The sequence below is a fragment of the Sinohyriopsis cumingii genome, chromosome 6 (genome assembly GCF_028554795.1).
Source record: "Sinohyriopsis cumingii isolate HCF-2022 chromosome 6, ASM2855479v2, whole genome shotgun sequence".
NCBI lineage: Eukaryota > Metazoa > Mollusca > Bivalvia > Unionida > Unionidae > Sinohyriopsis > Sinohyriopsis cumingii.
Window position 1 is genome coordinate 108,124,172 of NC_142966.1, and position 23,311 is coordinate 108,147,482.

The window sequence follows — 23,311 nt, forward strand, 5'->3', positions numbered from 1 at the left end:
AATATAAACACCAATGTCTACTCATTGGTTAAAATACACAGCAGTATATAAATATGACAGCATTAATATTGCAAAATAATATCAAACAATAATAGTAATAGACTTTCATGTTGAGGTCGACAGACCATTACTAGTACCGTTTCACAGATCCTTATATTTTCACTTAAACTTTCAGCAACACTCCATGTAAAGAGTGCATTTAAACCTGCCTTAGTTGTCACACCGAGTCCATCAAATAAAAGTAACACAAATTTAATTTATTTCCTAACAGGTCATGGGCTACTAACATGGAGGAAGTGACTATCACGTGACTTTGTTGGGGGTTTTCTGTCCAAGGAACAGCGCTTCCAATAAAGCAAACAGAAGATCCACTAAAATAACACATGTCCTGGAAGTCACTTTGATTCGTCTTATAAGTAGGTTATAGCCTGTAAAAATACAAATAATTCATTTGATTTTGTGGCTGTGTATTACCAATATGCGCGTCAAAAATAGAAATATTTGATCTATCGTTTCTATTTTTGATCCACGAAGACACAATTTCATAACATCAATCAATTTTTCAACCAATAAATACAGTTTTCTTCAGTGTTGATATAAAAGATTATTGCGACTTTATACTTTGGATATAGATGCACTAGGGCAAAATATGAATTTGCTGGAAGTATTGTAGGGCTTAAAAGATAATGCGAAGATAATTTAGGTTTTTTTATCGCCTTCTGCAAATGCCACTATAAAATTAAAACTAAATTCAATTAAATCTAACAGGTTCGAATAGTACACTTCGTTAAATGGATTTTCCCCGTACGACTATTTGACTTGAGCAAATGTCCTATCATGTAACTTTTTCTAACAAATTACCAAAATAATGTACATACGTCATTGACTAAACTGTTGGCCGCTTCTTGCTTGGCCCTTGCCACAGCAACGTCAACTGTAGGGAAAATGTTTCCACTATACTTTTTCAAAAGTTCAGTTGTATCCAGGAGTACCCAGACATCATCTGCAAAAGTTACGACACAAAGCAAGTTGATTAGTACATGTACTTGTTTGCAATATAAGACCCTTACATGAACGCTCATCAATAACATCTGGATGGAATATATAAATAAAATTACTTATGCTCGAGAAAGCTATGTTTAACACTTTGCCATTAAGAATTTCTGACATTCAGTTAACTCTACGAAATATTAGTGAGATCTGTCAGGGTGTAAATGACTGACTTCTACAAGCATGCATAAACACGTGACAACCAGTTACTCATTGAGATTAAGTGCATGGCCTCTTAAATATTTCACAATGAATTTATCCCAAAATTATCATCATTAGTTTTCAATATTTGGTTTTCAAAATTTACACAGACTAATATGTGAACCATACATCTGTAATTAATTAATAGCTCTCAACATAAACAAATGTACAAACCTACAAATCTGACAAACAAGTCTCAGCAAAAATAAATGTACTTAGCTAATAAGCAGAAATCAGCTCTCAACAAATACGGATGTAATCCGTTAATAAAAACAGCTCTCAACAAAACGTTTACTCAGTTAATAAGTAGAAAACATCTATCATAAAACTGCTCTCAACAAAAACGAATCTATTCAATAAGTAGAAACCAGCTCTCCATAAAAATGAATGTACTAATTATGTAGAAACCAGCTCTCAACAAAAACGAATACGTAAAACACAGCAATAAATAAAAGCATTCAGTAATAACAGCTCTCAACAAAAACGAATACTTAAAACACAGCAATAAATAAAAGCATTCAGCTCTCAATAAGAAGAATGTTAGAAATAATTATTGCTACAAAAATTAGTGTACATCTTATTACTTTTACCTGCAACACAAGCAAGGAAAATTGTTATGTCAATTTTGGAATAATCCTCGAATACCTGAAAAACAAAAATGTTTGAAATGGAAAAATGGACATCAAGTGAAAGTATATATATATATATATATATATATATATATATATATATATATATATATATATATATATATATATACAGATGCATAATATTTATTGTTTTAAGCAGGAGTATAAAACATCTGAAAACTTTTGTCTAGTTTAATTTTTATATTCTGATTCCCAACCTGTGTTTTCACTGAGAACTATCCCACTTATTCATAATCGTGTTTTTCTTTTAAAACAATGCAATAATCAAGACTTACAGTTGGCAAAATATATTTCTTATTTAGATAAGGTTAATCTGAAATAGAACAAGCCTAAAATATTATATATCTCAAACATTTCATAATTAAAATATTATATATCTCAATCATTTCATAATTAAAATATTATATATCTCAAGCATTTCATAATTAATCTCAATTGTCAGATCATTAATCTCAATGTTTGATAATTACGTAGACACTTGAAATCTGAACCATATAGTAACTGATTATTTCCTTTCACACATTAGTGGGACCCGCTTATCTTACCTGACGTGCGTGCGTGTGTGCGTGTGAGCGTGTGTACGCGCATGTTAGACTTTTAACGTAGCTTTAACAATTTTAGCTATATCGCTATGATGTCTGCAATGTGGCAGTTTATAGTGATGTCTAGCACAAAGGCATCATGCCGCAGACATGTAAATCATGTCCCACCCAGTTACATTATCGTGACACCAGGCCGACCAGTCCTAAAAATAATGCTGAGCGTCAAGAGAGGCAGCTGTAAGTACCATTATTATAATCTTTGGTATGACTCGGTCGGGGTTCAAACTCGCAACCCCTTGCATCCGAGACGGACGGTCTAACCACTTAGGCCAAAAGAGCGGTTACATAACTTTATAGAACGAAAATTCACTTATCATTCCCCATGTGTTTCAGTGGCTGTTGTAAGGACAGTGCAGATAAATTTAATACTTAAAAAAATAAATTGAATACTCTAGACTTTGTACTTACAAATGAAATATGGACAACGAGAGACCTCCTTTGGTTAGATCCCCCATTTATTTGGCTATAATATATAAAATTGTAACACTAAGCTAGATCTAAAAACGTTAAAGTGATCGTTGAGTTTCCGTCACGGCGAGCTTTACAATAAAACGAAATTCGAGTTCATACCTGCTTAATAATCTTTGCTCCCACAGAATCAATGAATGAAACAGCGGAAAAGTCAATGATAATGTGATGTACAGGACATATATCAGCTCTGCTAGGCACGGGCTTTTTTATGTGGCCGTTCATGACAGTGTAAGGTGGACTGTCCAGCGAAGTCTCTGCATTGATGTCTTCTTTGTTGTTTTCAGTAGGTGAGATACTCTGAAATGTAAAAGAAAAACTGTAGCTATGATCCAATCCACATGTACTAGCAAATGCATTATTGAGTAGCTAATTAGTGGTTCCTTTTTTAATTTCAGTTAGAATTTTTCTTCTTTACTTTATTTGACGTTTAAAGTATCGCGATGAAAGCAAGCTTACGACTGGTTCATCATTACATTATTTTAGACCATTTTTGCTGAATTTTGGTCTGATCCACTACTCGATTTTAATTTTTACGTACATGGTTAAAAAAAATTAATTTCTCCTACATGGTATAATTTTGTGTTTTGTGTAATTTGGTCTAATTTGGTAGAAATAATATATATATATATATATATATATATATATATATATATATATATATATATATATATATATATATATATATATATATATATATATAAGGTTCTTGCAATACTTTATATATATATATATATATATATATATATATATATATATATATATATATATATATATATATATATATATATATATATATATATATATATATATTAGTCTTCAGCGAACGATACATTTAGTGCTTTCTTCACCGAAATAAATATCGTACATTGAGATTAGGACCTGACTTGATTCTCTGTCGCTCCGAATGAGTGTGTGTGTGTGTGTGTGTGTGTGTGTTTTGGATTTTTAACGTAGCTTTAACAATTTTTCAGTCATATCGCTACGATGTCTGCAGTGTGACAGTTTATAGTGATGTCTTGCACTGGGTCATCATGTCGCACACATGTAACACGATGTCCCACCCAGTCGCATTATCCTGACACCAGACCGACCAGTCCGAACACTAACCTCTTAATGCTGAGCGCCAAGCGAGACAGCTGTAAGTAGCATTTTTGTATGTCTTTGCTATGACTCGGCCGGGGATTGAACCCGCGAACTCCCGCATTCGAGGCGGACGCTCTAACCACTAGGCCACCGGAGCGGTCACTCCGAATGAAAATCATATATTTGGAACAAATGTAAGCACAGTCAAGATCAAAGGGATAATCCAGAAGTCCATATAATTTTCGAACATGCGTGAAAAATAGACGATCTCAATGGGTAAATATTTAATACTGAATTTATGAAACTCAGGTGACACGACTATTACGTACTGAAACACAAACCTTACATTGGGAAGTGTGTTGTGTGTTTTTGATATTTTAACGTAGCTTTGAACATTTTATTCATACCACTAAAACGTCTGTAGCGTGGCAGTTTATAGTGATTTCCAGCACTGGGGCATCATGCCGTAAATATGCAGCATCATGTTCCACACGGTCACATTATCCTGTCGTAAATTTAACCCTTTAATGCTGAGCGCCAAGAGAGACAGCTACTAGTGCCATTTTTAGAAGTCTTTGGTATGACTTGGCCTGAGTTCGAACCCGCGACCCCTCGCATCGAAAGTGAACGCTCCAGCCACGTGTTCCACCGGAGCAGCACATTATAAACATTGAGAAGTATATAAAAGATTTAGACAACTCTGTACTAAGTTGCTTCCCTTGCTTTATAAAAACCCTTTTAACACTCTCCTTTCATAAAATTATATAGTTACTTTATAGTTTGTATCAGATTCTACAAAAGTAAAATACAATATACATGCAGCAGCAGACAATTTTATATCCTACCTTCCTTTCGACCACATCCATTCTGGTCATTCTCCTCAATTGTTTACTGATTTTCTCTGGCTTTACTCCAGTTATTCTCTGGAGTTTTGTGACGAATATGTCAGCATTCGCAAAATAAAGTGCACAATTGAAGTCCACGATTTTGATGCCTTCGTTCTGTTCCCCCTAATAATAATAATAATAATAATAATAATAATAATAAAATAATAAAATAATAATAATAATAATAATAATAATAATAAGTTATGCATATATACTTTTAAAAGCGAGTATAACAAACTCGGTGTTAATAAGTCAATGAATGACCAAAGTAGAAGTTTAGCAATATACGGATGTGTATTTTTTGATGCCATTGCATATACTTTTAAATTATTTTACTTAAATTTCGCCACATTTGTAGTCAGGGTTATTTGAGTATTTGTGTCTTCGCAATGAGAATAGATGGAAGGGCAGTGAATAAAGTACATTTAACATGTTAGTAACGTATAGGAAAACAAAATTTAATGTAGATCACAGACTACAGTCTTCCAAATAAATACAGAAATTGAATTCAGTGTCTGTTAACTAATTTATTTGGTCACTCAGATCTAATACTAGTATATTTCGCCTATTGATAGAACTAAAATATAACATACCGTGACGTATTTTTTGGCGTTCCGGTATAAGTTTGGATCATCGATCTTACCCAGTGGTGAAACAATCGCCCTACAAACAAAAATAAAAATAAATGAATTAGTACAGCAATTCCTCATTTAACCCTTTAATTGATAATCATGTAGATAAAGTAAACAGGGTGTCTTGTAATCAAACGAATTATCTAGGACTTGTTGAAAAGCTACATTAATATTTCACCTGTCTAATTCTGGAGTGGATGCTGTCACTGCCGCCGCAATCGTGTATACGAGATGGTAAATGGAAAATAATCTCATGCGAGATGAGTAAAAGACACAATGGAAATTGATCTCATGCGAGATGAGTAAAAGACAATGAAAAGCAACATAATTAATATCGCGGCACAATTACCGTTCACTTATTTCTTACATGCTATTTTATTTCTAAAGGATTTTCGTTTGTCACAACATATCAAGGAAAAATCAAAGAGTTTGATCCATTCCTTTATTTGTCAATTCAACTACTCCGAAAAAGGCATCTGATCAAATGCTTTTAAAACGAATATTTTTCTCAACCCAATAAAGTAACAAACTAAAATTTAACATATCTAGTTAATATTAAAATTTTTATCTTACAAAAAATACATTAATGAGTAATAATGCCAAAATAAATATAATATTAGAAAACAATTATGAGTTGTTTTTATACGTTTGTGTCCTTATGACAACCGTGAAGAAAGAGAACACCACACCAATGAGGAGGCCATAATCCACATTTAGCAATGCTGTACAGGCACACGTTACGATCCAGATAAACTGAAACAAAAATAGAACGTTGTAAAATACTTTTATCTAAATCATGTTATTTCATTTCAACAAAGGAATTTAAATTTTGGGGTTCATTAAATTATATCAGTTTTGCTTAATTGTTCTAAGTCAATCCACCAAAAAAAAAATCTTTGTTTGCGTATTTTTGAATGAAAAGTCTTCCAAAACGACGATAGCTTAATTCCAAAATAGATCGGATCTGATATAGTCTATGGGAAATACATGCAAATACCAGATTGTTTTAAGGCGTTCTCTTCGTTTTAAAACATCTAAGTAAATCTGGATTAAATAAACCATATATGATGCTTACATTTATTGTTACTTAATAACAACTAGTGATAAAAAAAAATACCCGTAAGCTGATACGATCTCCAGGAGTGACTAATGATAGCAGTGCATATGATACTGTATCTCCCATAAACAGATTATGTGAAAAACTAAGAAAGAACGAATGTTACGGAAATATGGAGAATACGATCAATCATCGTAAAAAGACGGTTGGAACAATATTTTATAAGGTGTTGAAAATACTTTAAATGTAGGTATTAATATGGCGTAAATAAATGCTTAATATATAAATCAAACGTCATTGTTTTATTTACTCAATTCATACTTACGAAGTCGAATCTTGATATTCTCCAGATCTTAGGTAGATCACCGAATTGCATAAGTAAGTTTTTCAATGCAACGATGATCACTGATGCCAAAATGGCCTGAAAATTAAAGAATTAAAACTTGTATTAATTCGTGCTCTCTCTCTCTCTCTCTCTCTCTCTCTCTCTCTCTCTCTCTCGTGTTGCAGATAGATGCTGTTATGAGTATATTTAGTTAATAATACAGATGATAACAACCAATAGTGTAAAACCTCTATAGTTATTGGCTTAATTTCGCTAACTACACCAAGTTCATAACTTTGAAAATGTCGACGTAACCAAACATTCTAATGCACATACATGTTAGCCAACAACAATCAGTGACATCTGCTTACAGACATAAAATTTGCTAAACAGAAAGATGACTGGTCATCTTCCAGCTCAAAAATTGATAACAAGTAGTGAAACAACTAGGTAAACTAATGTTTGATTTGTGTTTCAAATTTAAATTGTGTATCTCAATGGGTTTTGAATCTCTGCTATTAAAGAAATGCATACAGTGGTGGACTTCGGACGTTGCTGAAGCCAATGTCCTTCCACAGTAGCGTTGCAACAAACTTTGCCATAGCTAACAAGGCTGAATCCGAGAACGACAAAACTTTTTGCACCGTAGCTGTCTATTTTTAATTATAAGTGCCTAATTAATAAAAATGATACATAATTTTATTGCATTCATCCTAATTTTTTTCATTCACCAGTTATCAGATATTAGTGTTAAAATGTATTTGTACTCATTATGTAATTAAAAGCCACTTACATTTGGCAAGCATCTGAAAAGATATCCAATCCATACAATAACAACAGCGATCAACGAGGCACAAAATAAACTAGCAACCTGAAAAAAAAGAGGTACAGTTATTAATTTGGAATGTACGAAAAACTTCTAAAAGGAAAATATGTGTATCGAAGCAAATAATTTTTATAGTTCAAACAAGCTTTATGTTTAGAGATATTGGGTTGGGGTTGGTTTTTTTTTTTTGGGGGGGGTTTATTTTCTCTAAAGGGACTGGGACACACATGTTTCCAAGGAATATTTTGGGTGGGTTTTTTGTTTTTATTTTCTCTAAAGGGAATTGGACACACATGCTTCCAAGGAATATTTTGGGTGGGTTTTTTTGTTTTTATTTTCTCTAAAGGGAATGGGACACACATGCTTCCAAGGAATATTTTGGGTGGTTTTTTTTTTGTTTTTATTTTCTCTAAAGGGAATGGGACACACATGCTTCCAATGAATATTTTGGGTAGGTTTTTTGTTTTTATTTTCTCTAAAGGGAATGGGACACCCATGCTTCCAAGGAATATTTTGGGTGGGTTTTTTTGTTTTTATTTTCTCTAAAGGGAATGGGACACGCATGCTTCCAAGGAATATTTTGGGTGGGTTTTTTTTGCTTTTATTTTCTCTAAAGGGAATGGGACACACATGCTTCCAAGGAATATTTTCAGTCTCAACAATGATACAGTGAGACATCAATTATCCGATTACTGAATGTATGCAATATAATTATCCGAACAAAGGAAAAAAAGAAACGATATAATGTAGAAAGAAACAAAAAGGTATTTGAGTGACTGTATAAGGTAAGTAAACCAGGTAAAATTATGAATAAAAACATTATACTAATTCTTACCTCCGTTTTTCCACCAGATGAATCTTGAATAAAACTTCCAGCCACAGATGCTGAGTAAGGATAGCAACTAAAGAAGGACCCGAAGATATTTCCAATACCATAGGCTACCAGTTCCTAAAATTGCATCAAATTTATTTTGTATTATTTCTGAACATTAAACTAAGCATTATATTTATTCTTGTGTGCGCCTCTATCAATATCTTACTATCTCTCTCTTTCGGACGTTTGAGTGCGAACATATTCTTTTGCCGTTATCCACAAAGAAGGAAGTAAAAATAAATAATGAAGAAAGTGAAACAAATTCACTAAGTCCATATGTGTCTATATTTTTGTATATCTGTCTGTCTCGTTTAATGATAAATTAATCTCTACTAACATATAAATTTTCTCCAGATTTGTGATGTTCCACGAAGCGTACAAATTTGGAAATGATGACTGGAAAACAAACAGATAAAGAATATTACAAAGGAGAAGAGATGAAAAAGAGAATGATTACCTGATTGGAATCTATACTGTAACTGTGTTTTTTCGCCATTAGAGCTGCCAGTGAGACTGACTGGGCAAAGCCAAGGATAGCAATGATGAAAATCTCAGACATGTACAAGTCAGGACGTTCTATTTTAGGAACTCTAGGCGTCGGTAACCTAGAAATTGTGGAATTTAAATTTATAAACTACTACTTTTGATTGTTTGCTTGCTTCCGCTGATAATATTCAGGTAATTTACATTTCCTTTGTAGGTATACAATTCTGAATGTCAAATACCCCAGTTCTTCCTAAAAGGAAACGAACATACGGTGTATAAACACTGAAGTAAACATGAAGAGCATTGTTGAGACCATTACATAACTTGACTATAAATAACTCCAATAGGTATTTAAATGAAATAGACACGTACACCGACAGAGAAACACAACAAAAAGATGTGCATCATATAACCAGTCAGAAGTACACTGAATACAAGCTTTAAACGCGTAAAAAAGAATTTATAAAATTCAATGACTTTGAGAATGATCCATGATTTTAGAAACAAAAATGTGTTTGTAGAGATACCGATTTATAATTATTATCTGCGCTTATAAATGAAATTAAAATTGACAGTACAAAAGCCTCCCCCACCTTCTACATCCCCTGTTCAGCTCTCCTTTTATACGTAATTACACGTTCCTGTCTTTCTAAACACTGTTTAATGACACAAAATGGTAAAATAAGTATGATAACTAGCTTGTTCTTCTTACCCAGTTGGTATGACACCGACAATCTTCACATTAAAACGTTTGTTATAGTCCCAGATGTACGATGCCGCAGTACCTAGGATCACCTACAAGATGCATAATAACAAACAAAAATTTTAAAAGCGTCTTCGTGATCTAATTTATAGTACAACATTCTTCAAGTACACTGCCCGTGATTCAGTCAATTCTCCTGTTTAGAATTTTTCGAAAATATACCAGTAACATAAGCGCCTACAAGACTCACCCATGTTAATATTCTTCCTTGTTCTTAAAATACAACGCAACTTCCATTTCCATATACTTTAAAAGAATGTCAGCATATGCTCTAATCGACTATTTCTGGTCCAGAAATATATTTTTTTTATATATCCTGTTGATGTTTAGGAGAACTATTTGTTAACAACCAAAGGAACACAAAATAAAAAAAAGAGTCACTGATTTTTTTAAAACACTATGCCTAAGGCACTAATTAGATCCACGACTGACCTTTTCTACCACACACACACACACACACGCACACGCACACAATTACTATGATGCTTTGGACTCCACAAGATCAACATTGAACTATTGACAGCAAATTACACCTGTCTTTCATTCGAGTTGTGACAATAGACCTACAATACCATGACATCACGATTGTAGATAAATCCGACATGCGCTTTGCATCATGAAATCATGCATTGGATACAATTCAGTAAATAACTGACCTTGCATATTTTTTATCATTATTATTTGCCGACAAAGTTTATTATTATTATTTTGCCGACGACACAGTTTAGAAATGAAACTGTACATTCTAATGGTATGACCATAACATACATGTCTTAATTTGCCACTTCGCAAAATTTACTTTACGTCGTATTTGTCAGAGGACTTCTTCAAGTGTCAATTTTGTGATTAAATAAAGAACTTAAATGCCATCAAAGTGGACGGGCATTGAAAAGCAAAATTTCAGCACGCTTATCTTTTGTTGTGAATAAAATGGAAACCCAAATAGTAATCGGATTAGTGTTACAGCTCTTAAACGACCATAAAACAAACAGCTAATGTGGATAACCTCAGCAGTTAGCCATCTACAACTGTTAACATCGTGACGTCATAGTGCATTAGACGTATTAAAATCAACGATATGGATTTATCATATTCCTTATGTGTATGATATGTGAAGAATACCTGTGAAATCGATCTATGGTTGCAAGCAAGAGGTCTAATACGGAGTGAATATAACCTGTTTTCCTCTATTTTCAAGGACCTTAAAACGACAGTTGTTGTCAACTAAAAGGTGTTTTTAGCAGCGCAAATACTACAACCATATTTCTCTAATCACCTAATGAGCACACATCCCTAAACTCTAATTTCACACTTGTATGTTTTTTTTTTCTTATTTCACATTTGTATGAGTCTTCAATAAATCTTTTCGAGCCAAATATTAATACTTCACGGTATACAATATTAAACACGACCCAAACACTCTTATTCCTGTCTCAAATTATTAAATACGTATACCTGAAAATATCCACATAATTCCCCATTTTAAGAAATTAGGGAGGGTCCATTTTATGAAACTAATCCATGCCGTCATAAAGTCTCGTGAATGGTGTACATTATGACGTCTGCTCTATAAATTGGCTAATTACTCGGACTGAGAAATATCTTCCCAACACCGACTCCCTATAGGCAACAAAAAATCACTAACATCTAACGAAGCTAAAAACGGAGACGTAAATGCGAGTAGCACACACCATATTGATGATTACGATATATTTAACACGTGACTGCTCTCTTTCAACACATGATCTCTGCTGCAAGTATAGCTCACAGGAAGTAGCAAAAACTTCCCGATTTCCATCATCACGTGAGTAAAATAATCACAACTCGTTTTGCAACACATCTAAACATACTAACGTAGAGTGGTTGAATGTAAGTGTCCAACAAACAAAACGTTTTGCACTGATCCACTTACTTATAAATGCAACTTATGTTTGTTTCCGTGTTGAAAAAACCCGTGTTGTAACTGCTATTTTGTTTCAAATTCATATTTTCATAATTATTTATGACGGGTAAATCAATCCTAGATCAGAGTTGAACCTGGGATTATCTTATTATATTTTGGCCTGTCGTTAATAATATTATGGATAAATGCAGACTTTAGATTTGGACATGTTCATGTTTGTATCATTGAACAAGCTTATCGAATTAATAAATTCAGACTCTTTGTGTTACCACTGCCTTAGAGATCTCAACGGAACACTTGCAATGAAATCTGTATTGTAAACATAGCATTTTACAGCCTTTTACAATACGTATGTAGTTGTTTGACCGTTACATCGGTAGGCACAATATGCCCTTTTTGACTGCGACTCTAATTCTTTCAGGAATGTAAGACAAATAATCCTTTTATGCATAGGTACTGAATGGAAACTTCCACCCCCGGAGTCAGACTTTTGCGTCAGTCACGAGAGGTCAATTTTCTTATCCCAAGCCAATTATGTATGACAGGATTCTGAATAGTACAAACATTCAACGCAAGCCTATTGATATAGTTTTGGTACAAACGAGATATTAGTATCTGTAACCCATTATTATTATTATTATTATTATTATTATTAAATACGTACCACGACAATTTCAATGGGAATTGGGACCTTCAGTTTATGTTTGAATCTCTGGTTGACATGTTCCTTCACGATATAAAGTATAGCCATACTGATAATGGAAATGATGACTGTTGCAATATTAGTTGTAAGTATGGCCTCAATTATTGCCGTCCATGTCTGAAAAAGAAGAGGAACATTTAATCAAACTGGATTATTTTCAATTTACAGGTTTAATATAAAAGCCAATCAAAGAAAATAGACATATTTATATCCATTTCCTAAATTAATTAATTCATTTACCATTTAAATTCGTTCTTCTTTCTTTACCTTCTTCACCTATGATTTTCTTAAAACCTCTTGGTAATCGTTCAAAAATGCACAGTTCATGAATTAGAAATGCACATACTTGCAACCCCACGCATTGAGAAATAACTGCATATCGTATCTACTCCTCATCGTCCTGTGTCTCACCTCAATGAACTATAAGCGACAACAAATGTTAGGAGAAAGCTTCAATCACTGTATATTTCAGTTTATATATCAATTGTACGCCTGCTTTTTTCTGAATATAGGTAGGATTGCTTTCGAATGCGTGCAGGGATTAATACAAACAAGGAGACAGAATTTATTTATTTATCTTAAGATTTGTTCTCATTTGTACTGAAGACTACATGTTTGATTCTAAACGTGTGTACTTGATTTTTTTATCTAACGCTGCTCCTTTACCCTAATCAGTTGAAACATTCCCTCAGTCCTTGGTATGGTGATTCCAAGAATGTGCTTGACTTGACTGGTACATACTAGAAGACCGATCCCCGTGGTAAATCCACCAACTAAAGGATCAGAGATGTATGTCGTTACAAACCCAAGGCGAAGCAATCCCATTCCAAGCTGCAAGAAAGAAATATACACTGAATTAACTAAACGTATAATAATACAACATAACGTTATGACAAAATACCGCATCGTTAAAACAAAGAGAAGTATAAAATCCCTTGCATAAAGAGGCCTTAGTAATCAAGAAAGATTATACTTTTGTCCTAACAGTTATCTTTGAAGATGAATTTATGGCGGATAAAAAGAAAGACCAAGAATTACCTGAATAATGCCAACAAGAAGGGCAAGACCCATGACTATTCCGATTTTTGTGCTGTCTGAAAGTTTGGCAGCTGTAACAGGTAAGTCTGTGCTGTTGGTTGTGGAATTGCTAGCTACTGCTCCAACATAATTACTGCTTTCCAGATCTTCAAACTTCGTAATGACGGTGCCAGTAAGGAGACTGACTATGGCAGCAGTTCCTGTTGACAAAATAAAGCCAAGGCAGATAGATAATTTAGGAATATTGTAATGAATTTGTTTCCAACGCAAATTGGGTCAACACGTATGAATTCCTTACGTATTGGGCAATTCCAATTTCGATAAAAGGTATAATTGTTTTCTTTCCTTTGCGACTCAACGTTTATACCAGTTGAATGTTAGAAATCATTAGGGATTCCGGATATGTTTTACACATCTAATATTCATTTAATTTAGCCGTTAAGTCAGTAAGACCATATATATTACTTGTGTGGGGATTTGGGGGTGGGGTGTATAAGAATATATTCCACACGCATTTTAACCTCGCGTTCCAAAACTGCCTTCAACCATAAGGACGCTTCATGCTTACAACACTAAGTAACGGGACTGCTACCGTCAATGAGTTAAGATAATATGATGTTACACATAAAATAATGTAGCTACACACATAAATAATCTAGCAAGTCCCATTTATTTACTTTAAAATTGCTTTTTTCTTCCTACGCTCTGCACGAAGACCGAGGTTTCTACTTTTTCTCAGTTTTTGTACCAAATGAATTATGTTCTAATCACTTAGAATTAATACGCACAACACGAAATAGCTCAGATTTTTAAAACACGTTTTAAGTACAATGAAAAAAGTTAAAGGTGAACAAATATAAATTAACTAAATAGTTGAGTAGATTTGTCCTTGAGATGTAAATCAACATTTTGACTTTGGTGGAAGAAATATTTTGTAAGATTGCATCTGGCACATACGTAAAGCAAGGTACGTCACTATGTATTTTCTGGGTTTAGTACCTACCCATTGCAATATGTCTTGATGTTCCAAATAAAAAGTATATGAGCACTGGGAAGAAAGTCGTATACAGTCCAACAACTGGGGGTAAGTTTGCAAGCATAGCAAACGCCATAGCTGAAAAAAATAATAATAATCTAATAAAGAAGTAAGAGTAGTATTTTGCAATAAAGCCTTTATTATCCGGTAGTCACTTTTGACGCTGCGGTATGGTCACCTAGTCATTATTGAAATGGATAAATATTTTGTTTTAGCATTGATCGTTATTTCATATATCTCATTAACACTTTATTTTGTATTTTAATGCACTATGAGGCTACGATCACACGCGCACACACACACACACACACACACACACACACCCATATACATGCATACGCATAAGTAGCTACCACACACGCACACATGCACATATGTAGCTACAACACACGCACAGACACAAACACACACACACACAATTGCGGGGATAATGCAATGATGTCTTACCTTGTGGTATCTGCATGACGCCGACCGTCAAACCACATACTAAATCGTTAGGAAGATCTTCTTTGATTTTATACTTCCGCACAATCTTAAAACAAGGCAGAATTTTGTCAATGGTTCTTTTGCATTTCTCACTTGAACATGTGCAGCACTTGGTACACTTTTCTTTACTAGATTCTCGCAGTGTTTTCTTTTCCCTTTGACGCAGGAAGTCATTTCTGAAATCGAGCTCGGTTGTGTGTTCCTTCGGGCTTGATGAAACTGGTGATTTTCCATCAGCAACTAAAGACGGTCTCTGTCTAAGTTGGATATCGGGCAAACTTTGCGTGCGCTGAAAAGCAGGGTTGTCCACGCCTTTTGTTTGCTCATCGTCACATCTTACATCAATTATAGTCTCGTGATTGGTGACGATATCTATTGCTGAGCAGGGCTGAAATAATATGATACTTTGTGAGAAGGTATTTAGACAAAAAGGTTTGGCGTCGTGCCTCATAACGCTTAGGTCAGTATTGCTCTCTACGCCATTTAGGTGCATTTTAAATGAATTCGTTATCCCTTTTATGGAGCAAGTCAAGTTGCGTAGGAACCGTCTTCGCGCTATTTCAAGATAAAATATCTCAAAATCATTTAGCACCGCATCAATAAGATATACGTGGTATTAATTTTGTGTGTCTATTTTATACTGACTCTTCTTATAAAATATACTTGATTGACATTTTCTTCCTTTTACTGCCCATCGAAAACTTGTCATATAAAGATTGCAAGAATGAACATGTATTCAATATTGGCTTTTTAGAGAAATGTTGCCTTCAGCAAGTAATCCTATATAAAAGAAAAATTATGGAAAAATTCAAAGCCATTGTTTCGGTGGACTAATTCGCAGAGAAATAGGTTGGATATCTGCAAAAACAAGAAAAATAAAACAAAACAATATATCAGATCCAGCGATGTAAAATTAGTCATAGTAACCTAGAAAGATGAAAGTTTTCCTTCTCCCTACATACAGCAATTAAGTATTGACTGCGTCGTGTAATCAAAATCGTAAAATACTATTTCAGTTGTTTGCTTCTTATCCTTAGTTTCGTGCCATTCGGTCTTGAGAATATCTATTAAGGCCTTACACTGTTTCAGAAATAATTCCTGACAACCGAGAATTCAGAGGAAAAAAATCACGGGATTTGAGAAAGAGAAGAAAAAACCTGTAAACTGCGGGATAAACCAACCATACTCAATCAAAATGTTTAGAAGTTTTCTTGTTGCCTATAGGCACTGGATACAGCTAATTAGCTGCAACTTTTCATGCCTGAGGAAATATAGCGGTAAAAACAAGATACTGAAAACTTCAGCAATCGTAAAATGTCGATCTATTTTATGGATGCCTAGCTTCCGCGGAATTATTCGAAAGTTTGTCTGGTCTATATGCCTAATGCAAAAGATTATAAGTGAACTGACGCGGTCTCAAAGCAACGGATTAAAAGGGCATACAGTAGTGTAATTCTGTGTCGGCATTCATAATTAGAAAACATGCTTTGACCGTCTGATAACCAATTACGCAATTCATTGGATTAGAAATTGCCGCGGATGAACGATTTTACGTGAATATGAAATATTCGACTTGCTTGCTTCTAATTATTCTAACGCAGCTAACGTGTTCGCGTTGAGCTGGCTGACTTGGTATTGGATAAAATGACGAATTTATAAGCGTATATACTGGCTTCTGCCTCTTATTTGTTGACAAATAATGAAACGTTCGGATAAGATATCAGTTTATTTTACTCGTAAACATCTCCCAACATTTTTGGAAGGAAGTAATGAGATAATAAATATTAGGATTGTTGTGCATATTAAAAACTTTCGTAAAATATGGTTGATAAATGTTTTAGTTATGACGTTTCGAATTTGTATTTGTGCTTTCCGTGGGTCAGTGGATCTTGTATAGGTTTTCCCGTGTTCTTCCTCCACCAGATACACTGGCCGCCATGTATCATGTCCTGAAACATGACGTTGAATCCATAATAACAACAACAGCAGCATTTGCATATGGTGTATAATAGTAGTCGAACAGGTGGCTGACATAATGCCTCAAAGTTCGTCAAGCTGCAGTTTGCCTTGTAAATCCTTGATCGCACCTTTTCCAGTGCTGGTATTGTTCGGTGGACCATAATTGTCGACAGTGTTCGGGTTTGAGTGACATACGGGCGATACGTTCATGGGAAATTTTCTTGTGTTACTTGTTTTGGGCTCGAATAAACAGTAGTAAAAGAAAGAGTGAAAACATCAAACTTGGAAAAACACTTTAAAAAAAGGAAGAAGAACTTACGGTTTTAAGAATCAAATCCAAAAATAATCCAAGAATTATCCACGAATTAAATTTTAGAAGTCCTAGTAATGAAATGTTCTAATAAATTCAAGCTCGAATCCCGACGAAAAAATCCAAAATGGCAGGCGATGACGTATACTGTGGTCAGTATAGAGTTGTTTGAATTCAGAATAAAATTTAAATAAATATCTTTGTCCAAGAATTCTGTATGATCTCTCAGATATTTCCAGGAAAAGGTAATCTGTTAAAATCCAAATAATTCCAATAAAAATTAAAATGTAATTCCTAAACTGGTCAAAAACACATACTTTCCAGTGTAAAGAAAAAGTCCCAACTCAGAAATATCTCTATAAACAAAGGGTTATGCAGTAACTTGAAACGCAAAACAAATTTTCCCGGATTAGGGTCAACTTTCCAGAATTTTCGAGAAGTATTTACGTCCAAAAGCACGTAGTCCCAGTATGACGCTGACAAAAACCAATAACTTTACTCTAAGAATAAGATAAAAATAAAAAGTTGTTTATTTGTCTCAGTGATTTCTGAATTAAGGACGGGAAATAGGTCAGCATAAGATACAACGTTCGGTGTTTACAGTTAACTCTAAAGTCAAACTAATTTCTGGAAAATACAATATTCCTAGTAAACAAAATTACATTATTTTGACATATAAAGAAAGTAAAAATAAAGTTTTTAAAACTTACAAACAATTAAATTAAATCAAGTATAAATTAAATCAAATATACGTAACAAATTAAACTGATTGAAACTCATATTTTGGGGCTATTTGTTGAACACTTTAAGTAACGCGTATCAAAACATTGACCATTTCGAAATAACGCTCAAGGTGATGGCTACTCGAGGAAACGGGTAATCCGAAACGATAATTGTGTCAACATAAATAAGGTCAATTTGTAAGGCCATCACATAACAAACATGGAATATATGAAAGTTAATACTAGTGGTAAGATGTCGCTTGCTGACGATTGTGGACATTACATTTTTGTTGCTAAGAATTAAAGTCATATTTTTTACTTTCTTAAATGCAATACATTTTTATTTTCTCTTTCATTTAATCTTCAATGACTCTGTTTTAGTTGTATGATTTTTCCCTTTCTTACAACTTACCGAAACATTCTCACCGGTGGTTTGTGACAATGCTCCCTCACTTAACTCAAGGATCTCAAGAAATAGTGCGCCATCCGATATAGGGTGTGTTTTGTCACTTTGACCAGAAATATTGTTCGGCCTATAATACAACTCAAATCTTTTGCTAATTTTTGGCTCAGCTAAATTCTGATCATTGTTACAATAACATTTTCGAAGTCTAATTATTCAGAATATTTCACACTCGTCCGTAATAATCCATGATGATAGACATTGCATCATATTTGCTGCTACCAAGATGCATATGGGTGCAAATTCAAGAAAGGCTACTCGCCTTTTCCTTTACTGAAAAAAAAAAACTTTCGCCAGCAAAAAAAAAAATGAAGATGCTTAAAACGAAGTTCGCCTGCTAGAATATTTCATTCATACTTTATGTACTGAAGGAATTCTAAAACAATGTACTGCAAACCTTTAAATGGAGAGATTGAACGAAAAATCCATCCTCTGCCTGCATTGAAATTGTAAACAGTTTCCTATTTAACCAAAAAGTTTCGCGTTTCCTTTTTATTTCAAAAATTGTTCGCAATGTTCTATTCCAGTTAAGAACAAAATAAATTGCGTTTTTAATTATCATAACGTCAGAGAAGAGTATTTTCTGGATGCCAGCAATTCTATTTGAAACACTAATTATTCTTAAAGTTATTAACTTTATATAACTGCTTCACTGTATACTGGAATCTTTGTTTGCATTCATAATCCTATTATTAACATTTTGCTGTAAACAGTACAAATAAAACAAAACTGAGTCGACAGTACGATTAAAAAACTGTACTTAAGAAAAACGCAAAAATAACAAAGTATTTCAAATGCAATCACACGAAAAAAAAACAAACGTGGTTAAAAAACAAATGTTTTTTTACTATCATGGTATGATAAATCCCTTCTCTCTCTCTCTCTCTCTCTCTCTCTCTCTCTCTCTCTCTCTCTCTCTCTCTCTGACAAATAAGAATAAGAAGGAAAGTCAGAAGGAAGTAGAAACAAAAAACGAGAGACATACAGAAATGATAAAATATGCAACTGTAACTGTTCCAAGCTGAAAAAAAAAGTGATATTTAAAATAAAGCACTTGCCATGTTTTCTGAAATGACTTCAGTACTACTCCGTCAGGTAGCTTCAATATTCACCTAAAAGTCGCAGAACCTGCCTTTTATACCTTGCCCTGGAGACCAGCTGGCTCCGCTTCATTGATATTATCGTAAAATCAGGTAGGGGTATAAAAGGAGGATTAGCCGAGTTGTGTCATTTTATCACTGACTGCGGTAGTGAACAGTCATCTGAAAAAGAATCTGTTCGGCCAATATTGTTTTGCCAGATCGTTTTGACACCTCGGGTTACATGTAATACCTACAAGGCTATCATTCCCCTGTTTCAAATGCGGTGTTCAGCAATCATTGCAGGTGTACATGCTTCGCAGAGTCTTTGTAATGATGGATGTTCGCACAGATTTAATAGTTTAACCTTTCTCCTAATAATTTGATACATCAATAAGGATAGGCATATGTATTTGGGTTATAATAAATTTTTTACACATATCCCCTAGAGGCCTCGGTTTAGAACATTTTCATATATAATTCAAAACAATACAATATCTGTTAATTCAACAAAAAATTAATAACTTGTAATAAAAAAAAACGTATCTAGCAAAATAGATATTTGCCAACTGACTTAGAGTGGATTTCTACATATTTAAATACAACAAATTCTAGTAAACTGAACACAGTATGAAAAGATGTGTGATTGCGATCCATACTTTAGTCTTAAAAAGAATTTTAATCATTTTTGTCAGGTTTATGTTATAAAAAATACGTCGTTTAATCTCATTAGAGTACACAGACGTGTGGAATAATAAAGTCTTGAGTGTAGATCGATCTAGTAATGTGAAAGAGTACACTATTTTAGACCTGTATATTGTTTTACATTCTAATAGAAAATCATCAACCGTTTTTCTATGACCGCATGCACACTGCCTACTCATGGAAAGATGATTTAAGAAATTGTTTTAAATTTAGTCTATAGTTTTCAGTCGCGTATGGTCATTGAACCACTCAATTACCATGGCAATACAATAACCAAGGAATTATGCTTATTGCCATCCATGTCGACCTTGAATCATTGGCGTACATTTCCTACAATACACGTTAATATGCAATGTGTGTAACTCGCATATAAGTTTTTAGTCACTAATGCTCCTAAGATGTGACAGCTAATTAATACCTTTACCAAACGTGCGAAATAAATTATTCAAAGACAGGATTTAGAAAGGTAGGTGGATGGGCAAATGTTGTCTTGTTGATCATATTAAACGTGAAAACTTCTCACCCTGTCCTAATTACTCCTACTGACTTACCTTTCCTACAACCCCGCCCCCCCCCCGCACATGCAATAATAAAAGCGAACAGTTAGTCTCCAAAGATACTTCAGCCCCACTCAACGAAAAATTTACATAGTTCTCTTAAATACTATTATAATAAAATAGATTAACTGTATTTATGTAACAGTCTTATTTTCGTGTTATTTTAGATATAAATAGCTAACTTGGGTATTTTGTTCCTTTAACTTAAACTGCTTAATAACTACAAAGAGATGAAAGTGGGTTTTTTTTAAAGCAAACTAAAAAAACAACAAAAAAAACACAACAAAAACAAGACAACGCACAAAATACTGTTGTTTTTAACGTAAAGGAAACATTTATTCCTTTTGCACTTGTTTCCCAAAACAGAGATGAATATCTCGATTACACTAAAAATCCAATATTAGAAAACAGATCCAAGAACAAAATTAAATTTATTCTGTTCAGTACCATATCTGTCCAGTGTAGCGAAGTCCATATGATTGGGATACTACCACACCATTACATTCCGCATCACATGTTTCGACAGCAAATTCTTTCTGACTTGAAATTTACACGCTATACAGTTTATGTGTCTGTTTCTCCAAAAAGCATCATTTTCCCTTTCATAAATGGGGTCTTTAACAACAACAGAGTATCGGATACGCATTACTGACTCGTACATCCGTTCTGTACGGTGATCTTCGACGAGAGAGAGTGTGTGCGTGTGTGCGTCTGTGTGCGTGCGTGTGTGATTTGGATTTTTACTGTAGATTTAACAATTCTTCAGTCATATCACTATGATGTCTGCAGTGTGGCAGTTCATAGTGATGCCTAGCACTGGGGCATCATGTCGCAGACTAGGCCGATAAATCAGCCCTTCACCCGTGATGATATTGATTTTCGGGTGAGGGGCTGATATCACCTAATCATTAAAAGCTGCAATTATCTGCATGCAAATTTGGCCGGACACAACGGTGTACATGTTATACACTTACCGGTATTTCTCTTGGCTGTGCAGCTACCGTCGGTTGAATGGGTTCTTTTGGAGACATGTAGATTATATTTCCTGAGCAAATCATATGTTTGGTGACTTGTAAATCCACCTGTCCTGTGGCCATTTTGAATTTCGCGCTTGATATGAATGTTACCAATTACCGGTATGTGTCTAAGGTGTGCGTGGGTTTGTTCCGGAATGATTTGCATGCAGCAAAATTGCACATTTTAATGAACAGGTGACATCAGACCCACAACAACGTCCATCAGTATCAACACATATTTGCGGGGTTGTTTTATTGGACTAGTCGCAGACATGTAGCATGATGTCCCACCCAGTGACATTATCCTGACACCAGGCCGAACAGTCCTAACTCTGACCTCTTAATGCTGAGCGCCAAGCTAGGCAGCTTTTAGTACCATTTTTGTAAGTCTTTGCTATGACTCAGCCAGGAATCGAACCCATGACCTCCTGCATCCAAGGTGGACGATCTAACCACTAGGCCACCAGGAAGTCCTCTTCGACGAGAGCGCATACCCAACCAGTGTCCACTGACAGTGGAACTATTCCTGTCGCGTATGTCCACTTCCACCGTGTGACATAGGAATAAGTTGATGTAAACTGGGCAAAGGCATTTCATAACTGTGTTTATATACGAAAAATATTGAGACTGCTTTTGTTTGTTTCCTGATTTAGGTGCTTTTTAAATGATTTTACATTCATACGTTTCTATCATATATACATACATGCATACACACACGCACGCACGCACACGCACACACACACACACACACACACACACACATACATACATACATACATACATACATACATACATACATACATACATACATACATACATACATTGCCAGCAGAGACAATGTTCACATTCATTGTTTGCAACCAGCGTATCGGATTGATTGTGCAGTCATGTGGATCACTTGTGACATGTTCAAAATGTTATCCACAGAAAATTCAGCATTAAAGTCCCGCTCAATACGCACAACGAAAGCCTATTCGATTCGTTCAGTTGTATCACGAAAGTCACTTATAAGTTATGTGTTGAGGTGTGAGTCAAATATATTGTGGTTTGTTTTCTCAAATAAACGGGAACTAGATATTATAGGTAAAATGCACAATAGCGTAAAAATAAACGGGCCGATTACCTTTATAATCCTATACTTGTTTTCTTCCGAAATGGATTTTTGTTTCGATTCAGTGCACGTGTAGGACTGGCTTTAAGATTGGCCAAATGAGTTCAGTTCTCATCTAATCAATGCTTATTATACTACCAAATAATTTTTCAGAAAGTAAATAATCTCACATATGTTGTACAGGAGCAATTACTTCAAAAAATCACATTTCTCCATGATAGACCAAGGTTCCGTAAATACATGTTTTTCCAAACATGACCATTCTAAGTCAGATATCCTATAGTATCACGTATGCAAATTTCTTCATTATAAATTT

At 34.3% G+C, this 23,311-nt stretch overlaps 1 protein-coding gene across 2 annotated transcripts; it reads right to left on the reverse strand.

Annotated features, from left to right (window-relative positions):
- Nucleotides 1–227: 227 nt before the first annotated feature.
- On the reverse strand, nucleotides 228–21,933 carry LOC149797681 (prestin-like). 2 transcript variants are annotated; one of them, XM_089962593.1, is made up of 18 exons: nucleotides 21,843–21,933; nucleotides 15,035–15,461; nucleotides 14,555–14,665; nucleotides 13,552–13,751; nucleotides 13,180–13,344; nucleotides 12,475–12,630; nucleotides 9,857–9,939; nucleotides 9,116–9,263; nucleotides 8,620–8,733; nucleotides 7,752–7,829; nucleotides 6,959–7,054; nucleotides 6,223–6,329; nucleotides 5,538–5,607; nucleotides 4,903–5,067; nucleotides 3,074–3,271; nucleotides 1,842–1,896; nucleotides 879–1,003; nucleotides 228–428 (listed from the first exon to the last, which is right to left on the reverse strand). In XM_089962593.1, exons 1-18 carry the CDS (start codon nucleotides 21,924–21,926, stop codon nucleotides 411–413), a joined length of 2,400 nt encoding a protein of 799 aa, XP_089818719.1. In that variant the 5' UTR covers nucleotides 21,927–21,933; the 3' UTR covers nucleotides 228–410. The 2 variants fall into 2 exon arrangements, with proteins under 2 accessions (XP_089818719.1, XP_089818721.1); XM_089962595.1 differs by lacking the exon at nucleotides 21,843–21,933 and adding an exon at nucleotides 19,586–19,742.
- Nucleotides 21,934–23,311: the final 1,378 nt, after the last annotated feature.